Genomic DNA, 9,466 nt, shown 5'->3' on the forward strand with positions numbered 1-9,466 from the left:
GGAGCAGTTGAGGACTCTTGATTCATGGGAAGAGAGGGACTGAGAGCTGATGGCCAGGAGGCAGACTTGCAGAATGCGCCCTTTGGTGCTTTAAATTATTACATGTGCCTGAGTGTTTTAAAATAAATAGAGCTAAAATGAATAGAGAGAAATACTGTTAACTGATGGTACATGGAGGGAATTATAACCAGGAGCTCTGGTAGCGTAGTGGTTACGAATCAGGCTGCAAACCTCAAGGTCAGCAGTTCGAAACTACCAGCTGTTCCGCAAGAGAAAGATGAGGCTTTCTGCTCCGGTAAAGATTTACAGCCTCGGAAACTCTATGCAGGGTCACTATGAGTCAGAACCGATTCCACGGCACATCACAACAACAACGAAACAAAAATGTGTGATTTTTTTTTTAATGTAGAACTGCTAATCTGCCCTGTAAACTTTCATTTAATTCACAATAAAAACTTTTAAAAAAAGAATGGCATGACATCGACTTTACTTTGTACTTTATGCAGACTTGAACACGAAGCCTTTATAACAATGTTAATATCGTACAGCTCCTATCTAGCTCTTTGTATTGACAAGCCCTGAGTATAGTGGTTTAAGGACCCCTGGTGGCACAGCCGGTTAAGCATTGTACTGCTAACTGCAAGGTCATCGGTTCAAACACACCAGCCATTCTACAGGAGAAAAATCAGGCTGTCTGCTCCCATAAAAATGTACGGTCTCAGACACACTAGGGAGCAGTTCCCATAGAGCTGCCATGGGTCAGTATTGACTGGACATCTGTGAGTTGACTTTGGTTTTGCAGTGGTCTGTTTGGGTTACATGGTGTGAACTGGAGAACAGTCATTTCTTCTTAGCAGGTAGTTCTGGATAAAAGAGAGGCATCCCATAGCTTTGTCAGCCCTATATTCTAACCCAGGCATCCAAGTCTTGTCTTCACTGTGGTCCACAAGTCAGGCAGTGTTCAAGTAAGCTGCAGGTTTTCACATGGTCTTCCTCTCTTTGCACTAGCTAAAATTCTAATCCGTATCTATGTCCTTAAGGATTGCTGTCATAATCTAATTAGTGTTAGTCAGCTGTACCTACTGCCATCGACTTGACAACTGATAGTAAGGAGAGTAGAACTGCTCCTTAGGGTTGTTGAGACTGTAAATCTTTATGGAAGAAGACAGACTCATTGTTCTCCTGAAAAAGGCTTGGTGGGTTTGAACCACCAACCTTGTGGTTAGCAACTCAATGTTTAACCCACTATGACAACAAGGCACCTTCAGTTTGTTATGGTGGTAGTCGTGTGCCATGGAGTCGGTTCTGACCCATAGCGACCTTGTACAGGGTTTCCGAGGCTGTAAATCTTTACAGGAGCAGAAAGCCTCATCTTTCTCCCGCGGAGCGGCTGGTAGTTTCAAACTGCTGACCTTGCGGTTCGCAGCCTGATTCGTAACCACTACGCTACCAGAGCTCCTTTCATTTTGTTATACTTTATAAAAAATTCAAATATTAATGTTAAATTTCAATTAATGATACATTTGAGTCCTAGTCTGTAGGATAAGCACTGGACTGCTCACTGCAAGATTGGCAGTTCAAACCCACCAGCCGCTTCTTGGAAACCCTATTCAGGATTATTTTCAGTTGGAACAAACTCAGCAGCACTCAACAACAATGATATGTTATAAAGAAAATAAATCATTTCAAATGTCAATTCTTTAAGTATTTTTTTTATTTAATAACAAATTATTTGGGACATGTTTTCACACTGGTTAAAGCACACCAGTCTATGTGACATGAGGTGACATTATGATAGAGAACCTCACACCCAACTAGTATTTAATTAATCATTTGCTGTGAGGAGTTTTGAGTAGTTTCATTGCATTCTGGCTATTTTACTAATTGTTGGCTCTGGGGATTTTTCAAGTGGTTTCATTGGATCCTGAATATTTTATGAAATGTTGGTAGTACAGGTTTGTCAGATGGCTCATGGCATCCTGAATGCCCTGTCTTTCTTTGTGTTGCAGGATGCAGGCTGGCTGGTTGGCGTGAAGGAATCAGACTGGCTTCAGTACAAAGATCTTGCCACCTACAAAGGCCTATTCCCCGAGAACTTCACCCGGCGCCTGGATTAGGGTCTAAAGTATTACAGAAGTTCTTGGAGGCTGGGTTTTTAAACCTTCTTGAAAACCTGAAGCGTTCACTTTTGCTACTATACTATTAATGATTTACTGACTGATGCCAGGCAAAGCTTGGAAAGACATCTCAAAGGAGCATGTGTGCAAAACAATATTAAAGAGGGAAAAAAAAGTGAATTAAGAAAAAAAAAAAAAAAAGTCCTCACTTGTTCCCACATTATTGATAACAGGTTTGTTTGTGCTTTGTCCAAGCTGTGGTAACTTGTACTTGATCCCTTTCCACCACTTCTAAATTAGTTTTCTCCAGACCAGAACAAGAAGGTCCCTGCACCACATGTGTGGTCTTTTATGGCTGCCGTGGGGAAGACGGGATGAGTTTTCCTGTAATCCAGGATGATTAAGACCCTCCCCTCCAGCAACCCCCCCACCCATGCTGGTGTGAGCACGAGCTCTCCCTCTCACCCTTTCAAGTTTACTGCGTTTTGAACTAAACTGCTGCAAACGTTTTCAATGTTCTTTTCGAATGCAACTCCATATCTCTGTGTATATATGCACATACAATCACTCAGGCTAGTCCTGTGACTCCCCATGGACCTATGTGTATGCAGAAGTCTACATATACATAGTTCAAGTTTCCCCTTCTCATTGTAGCGTTTGCCTCTCAAGTGTCATTGATCCACGCATTGCTTTTCTTCTGTCTGGCATTATAGTTGCAGTTTTGCCTCAGGGCAAAACCAACCATCCCATTGCCAAAACACTTGACAGTATCTGTGTTCGTAATGTGCATTTTGCAGGATGAGATGACAAATAGCAAATCAGAGCTTGTACCTTTTGGAGAAAGCAGAGCCTGGGTATCTCAATGTTCAGCCGTTGAGGCTGGAGATAGATCAGTTGGGATGAACAGCTAAGTAGTCTTAGCTTCTATTTTTCTGAGATTGGCTAGATGATGGGGCATATAAACCAACCCCCAAAAGAACACTATTTTAAAAAAAAGCTCCTATTTATTTCCACCTCTTTATATTTATGCAACTCATCTTCACAGATTGTCCTAAAATAAGATAGAGGTGATGTATGCTGTATCAACAAGTCATCTGTAACAATTATGTTTTCAGTGTTGTGTCATTCCAAATAAACCTTTGGTAATCTCCAAATGTTAGCCTAATTCCTTCTTATGAGTCACTGTCTTGGAAATCATGTTTCAGTCAGATGTGCTCCTGGAAGTTGTTATTTGTGCAGAATTTCGCTTGTTCCTTCACTGACGGTGCCCCTCCACAGCCCACCTCTCTTCCCTCAACTTCTTCATCCAGTCATTGCTGGGTCCCTCAGTGTCCCCTGAGAACCAGCAATTACTAGAGCACAAATAACAGCGGCAGATGGAGGCCCCTCCAGCGTGCAGGCTGGTGGACACTGAGTCTCTGTAGCTGAAAGTCTTACTGCCTTCATAATCAGCAACCCCGTTTCACACCAACCTCATTTTTTGTTCACTTTTCTTTCTGGCATGTTTATGTTCATGTTGGTGGTGGTGGTGGTGGTGGTGTACCATGGAGCCGATTCCAACTCACAGCAACCCTGTACAGGATTTCCGAGGCTGTAAATCTTTACGGGAGCAGAAAGCCTCATCTTTCTCCCACGGAACCGCTGGTAGTTTCAAACTGCTGACTTTAGGGTTAGTAGCCTGATTCATAACCGCTACGTTACCAGAGCTCCTTTATGTTCATAGGTACATTAAAAACAACAACAATGTAGATCAGATGAAATAGAAGAATCCATTCATCAGGCCATTGTTTACTGAAGATAATTCTTTTAAAAAACCTTTATTTGATTTAGACTCGTTTCTGCTAATGGAATTCAGTACATCTCGTAAGCTGATCAGGAAAGTGTATTATTAGACATTTAACGTGGTATATATATCTGATCCATGGTTTGAAGTTTTCTAGCGGATGACTGATGTTGATGTTTTAAGTGTTAATAGAGAAAGAACTGTTATTGATGGTTTTTCCAAGGGCAAGTTTACAGAGAAGTGGGGTCATCAGGAATGACAAATCTCAAGCCACTGTCCATCAGCATAACTGACAATTCAGTAAATAAACAAAGATATATTACAGAAATCCTGGCACTGGGAGCACACGGACAACATTACAAGCTAAGACTGAAAAAATTCGTTCTAATTATAAAATGCTCTAATCCTCTACAAAGGCAATTGTCACAGTTGGAGCAGCTACACTGAAATACTTCCCAGACTGCTCTCATTGTTGTTGCTAGGAGTCAACAAGTCAATTCCTACACATAGATCCCTGTATGACAGAGTGGAACTGCCTTGTAGGGTTTCCAAGGCCATACATCCCTACAGGAGCAAATTGCCATGTATTTTCTCCCTCGGAGTTGCTGATGGGTGTGAACCATAGACTTTTCGGTTAGCAGGCAAGCACTAAACCACAGTGCCATCAGAGTTCCTCACAGAGCTCTCAGAGAGCCCAACTTGGCAGGACATTGTGCCTGATGCCTGATCAATTTAGCCCACTCCTATAAGGTTTCTGGTGTCGCTTTGAAGCGCAAGCTCAGCGGTTCAAGCTCACCAGCTGCTCCTCAGAAGCCCTATACAGGGTCGCTATGAGTCAGAACCGACTCGACATCACTTAGCAACAACAACAACACAAGATTCCTAAATGAACTGAACAGACTCTTTCAAAATGACAAGATATCAATTAGTTTCAATTGTCCTAGTCTGTAGCCTTTGGAAGTTTTTTGGTTGTTTTTGTTTTACGTAAACACCAAATCAAAGTTATCACAGGTATCACAGATTTATTTTTGTTTGAGGAATTTTCCAGATCCATGGCTTCTCAATATACTAAAATGTAGAGCTAGGGAGAATAACATTTTTCAGAACCATCTGCAAACATGAGGTAGACATCTTTCATTTTGATGGATTTTCTAAGTAGTTTCAAGGACTTATGTGGTTACTAGTGTAACTGCTAGTGTGGAGATTCTTGTCACTGCTGTCCCCTTTCTCAGCAACCCATAGAGATACATCGTACCAAACATGATATCCATCTTCAGCGATTGGTCCCTCCTGACGATATGTCCGAATATGAGAGACAAAGTCTGGCCATCCTGGCCTCCAAGGAGCACTCTGGCTGCACCTCTTCAAACACAGATCTGTTTGTTCTTTTGGCAGCCCACGGCACTTTCAATATTCCCCTCCAACACCATAACTCAAATGCATAAATTCTTCTACAGTCGTCTGCATTCATATTAAAAATACCATGGCTTGGGTCTGGTGCACCTTAGTCCTCAAGCTGACATCTTTGCTCTTCAACACTTTAAAAGAGCCTAGAGGTAGGCTATTAAAAACACCCCAACATGGCTTCATGGCCTATTCAGTTGATCCACTAGAGAAAAGTCTTTGGGAATCTGTAAAAATTATGAGAAAGCCATAAGTTAAAAGATTGAATGACAAGTTCTTCCTAAATCATATGGCTGAACACCTTGAATAAGGTCTAAGAAATACAGGCTTGACTTGTCTAGGATTCCACTACTTTTTAAAGGGAGCCTGAGCTGCCTTCTGGTTTTTATTTGGAACCCAACTAAAAACCTTAGAAACACATGATATGCCCGACCTTAGAGAGATGATCTCTGATCATACGATTTCTCTGCATGGTGGTCAGAAGCCTCTGATTTCTTCCTAAGACTCAAACAAAATGGAAACTGGTATTTGGTAGCTGCATGGAGAAGATGGCAGCCAGTCTTCTGACAAATTTCTATATTGATCCTGGACACTGTCTACCTTCTACCTATCATCCCGAGGCGGCACCGCTCAATGCACACAGCAAGAGTTCAATCTATTCCATCCATGGGTTGTTTATAATAGCTGAATAAAATCTGCTTGGATAAGTTTAATAGTCCTTTCAAATATTTTGTGACTCATTGGTTATTCTTATTTTAAGATTGCATTGTTGTTGCTAAGGGTCTTCAAGTTTGTTCCAACCCATAGTGACACTTTTTAGGGTTTTGAGGAGCGGCTGGTGAGCTTGAAACACTGGTGTAGCAGTTCAAATCCACTTTGCAGTCCAGCACATTAACACACAGCGATTAGCCTATGTATTGACTTCTTAGAAAATTGAAACTCAATCCTTAAATCTATGCAAATTGAGAGGAAGCCTGGACACCTTGAAGCTTCCTCTTAGTCTCTTAATATCCCATTAGTACCCAGGCCCCTGTGATGTCAGGTCCAACACTCAGGGTGACTGATATTTGTGGTTGGGTCAGAGTTGTATGCTTATTCCCTCTCCCTTGCACCACCCAACAATTGGTGGTGGTGGTTATGTGCCGTGGAGTCATTCCGACTCATAGTGACCCTGTACAGGGTTTCTGAGGCTGTAAATCTTTACAGGAGCAGAAAGCCTCATCTTTCTCCCACAGAATGGCTGGTAGTTTTGAACTGCTGAACTTAAGCCTGACTTGTAACCACTACACTACCAGAGCTCCTTGGTATGGAGTTAGGTCTTTATAAACCTTTCATGATATAGCACCAGTCCAGTGCAGGAACATTGTCACATTGTACTTACTCCCTGCTCAACAAGTTTCAGAGAAAATTTATGTTTTTATGCTGTTTTGCCTGCTCTCTAAAAACCTATCAGTGACCATCAAATTATTGATGTGGTGTTCGATTATGCTAACAAACTTTCAAGCTCTCCCTGAGATCCCAATCCTTGTTTTCCTACCTCTTCGATTGTTCTCATCTGTCACCTTAATTAAGTTTTCTTCTTTTTCCCAGTGGGTACTGGGAGTGGGAAGCGGGACAGGTAGTTGTCCATCTCTAGCCCTCAGTTTGTATTTCAGCTGTCCAAAGAACGATTCTGTTGAAGTATGCTATTGCTTTCCAGCCCACATGTTCATTTACTCATTAGACATTTGCCGAGCTCCTGCTGTCAATTACAGTATGTTGAAACATGATTAATAAGACATCATCCTTGGTCTCAACAAAACAGTTTTCTAAACCCTGCCACACATTTAATAATCAAGTACGGGTATGGGTAGCTACTCTCCAGGAGCAAAAGAGTAAGACAGAAAGCAAAAGCTCAGAGCAGTAACAAGTCTATGTGAGCCGCAACCTCATCTACCCTGAGACCAGAAGAGCTAGATGGTGTTCTGACTGAGGTCACAGTAGCTGGTCCCAAATAGAATGGGGGACAATATGGAGCAGAATTCGAATTCTTATTTACAAACAAGACAAAAATAACAGCCCAACGGAAACAGCAGAGATACAGAGGACTGTCTACTTAAGGCTGTGACCCTGAGACACTTTTTAAATCTAGAACTGAGCCTATCCACTGAAATATTTTGCTATTTTAGCAAAAAAAAGAAGAGTTACAAGCAAAATAAAGGCTATTACCTGCAAGATTAACACCCTACCCTAAAACCATTACTATGAGACCAAAAGGTCAACAACCGGAAACCAAGAATACAATGGGGACAGAGAAACTAGAATATGCAAAAGGGAACAAACTGAGCACAAAGAGAATATTGACACATTGTGATAATCTAACTAAGGTCACTGAAGGATTTGTGTGGAAATTGCCAGATGGGAACCTAACTTGTGAACATTCACCAAAACCTCAATACAGTATTTTCTAAAGAAGAAGAAAAAGAAAGTAAAGAGATCTTGCCACCTTCCATTACTAAGGGGTGTCTCATTGTTCAGAATCCTAGGTTTCAAAATTTAGGTGCCTTCTTGTGTGCTTCATTTTCAAGATCATAAACGTTGGCCATTGTTCCTTCCTTTAAAATATCAAGGAATCTTGCACTCTAACCTCTGCTACCTGGCCTAGTTAGTGTTGGTTCTTATCACTGCCAAGGGAGACTAGTTTGATATTCTTCCTTCTTCTCTTCCTCCTATACCCTAATCCTTACATATTACTTAACGTGGTGGTCAACACATTTTTACTCCCCTCTGTCATTTTTGTGCTCAGAATACACTTCCCCTCCCCCTCAACCCCCACACTAATTATGTATCTCTATTGTATATCAGGAGTCCTGGTGTGGCGCTGTGGGTTAATGCACCAAGACTGCAAAGTCATTTGGACTGCAAGGTCGGCAGTTCAAGCTCACCAACTGCTCCTTGGAAACCCTATACAGGGTCGCTATGGGTGGGAACTGACTTGACGGCACTTAACAACAACAACAACAACATTGTATATCAGGGAGTGTGGTGACTCTGTATTCTAAAGCACTGGACTGTGAAGCACATGGTCAGTGGTTCAACACTACCAGTCATTCCGAGGGAGAAAGATGAGGCTTTCTGCTCCATCAAAGATGTGCAGCCTTGGAAACCCTACACAAGGTGGCTTTGAGACAGAACTCACTCGACAGCACTTAAACAACAATATCGTATAACACCAAGAGTTTCTGGTGGTGCAAATAGCAAAGTGCTTGACTACACACTGAAAAGTTTGTGGTTCAAACCCACCCAACGGCACCTCAGAAGACAGGCCTGCTTCTAAACAGTGAAAGCCTTAAAAATCCTATGGAGTAATTTTACTCTGCACACAAGGTCACCTTGAGTCAAAACTGACAATGAATTTTATTGTCTATCATATCAGATCCCAAGGCTTCTGTTTGATTATCAAAGTCCGATTAGTCTCCTTGCAGCCCTGCTCTGCACTCCCCACCCCACCACCCCTGCAGACCTTTGTTCCCCAAGTTGCAGTCTCCTCTGCTAATGGTCTCCACAACTAAAGACTCCATTCTCACCTCCCCAACAAAAGTCTTCTCCACCACTCCACTCCTTGTCCTCTAGTATTTGCAAAGTATCTGATAAACTCTCTCCCACAACCCTTCCATATTCTGAATCCAGCCCCAAGACTTCCTGTTGCTGTTGTTAAATGCCCTAGAGTTGATTCTGACCCATAGAAACCTTGTATAGGGTTTCCTAGGAGGGACCGGTGAGCTTGAACTGGCAACCTTGCAGTTGAAACCTACTTTGCAGTCCAACGCATTAACCCACAGGGCCACACCAGGACCCCAAGGTCTTCCTACATGAGTGCATAACTCAATGAACAGGAGGCTGACAAGTCCACTATTTCAGGTGAATCCAGACACTCTCAGTCCGGGCTGAAGGCAGAAATAAATCTGAAATAGAAATAGAAAGAAAATTCAGAATACTTTTCTGATGTTGGAGATGGTGAGTCTTTAAACAAGACTCCAAAGTATCTGAAGTATATGATTCAAAAAAAAAAAAAAAAAAAATCTTCCTTTACAAAATTAAGAACTTCTATTTAATGAAAAATACTTTGAGCAACGTTTGTACAAACAAATTCACAAAGGATTAATATCTATAGTATTTAAGA

At 41.8% G+C, this 9,466-nt stretch overlaps 1 protein-coding gene across 2 annotated transcripts in view; it reads left to right on the forward strand.

The window, feature by feature from the left end:
• The window catches only part of AMPH (amphiphysin), a 324,014-nt gene extending 321,897 nt beyond the window's left edge, over window positions 1–2,117 (forward strand). For both annotated transcript variants that reach the window (XM_006832119.1, XM_006832120.1), the window contains one exon: window positions 2,010–2,117. In XM_006832119.1, coding sequence (XP_006832182.1) covers window positions 2,010–2,117 — 108 coding nt within the window. The remainder of the gene's footprint in view (window positions 1–2,009) is intronic.
• The last annotated feature ends 7,349 nt before the right edge of the window (window positions 2,118–9,466 follow it).

The sequence above is a fragment of the Chrysochloris asiatica genome, unplaced genomic scaffold (assembly GCF_000296735.1).
Source record: "Chrysochloris asiatica unplaced genomic scaffold, ChrAsi1.0 scaffold00006, whole genome shotgun sequence".
NCBI lineage: Eukaryota > Metazoa > Chordata > Mammalia > Afrosoricida > Chrysochloridae > Chrysochloris > Chrysochloris asiatica.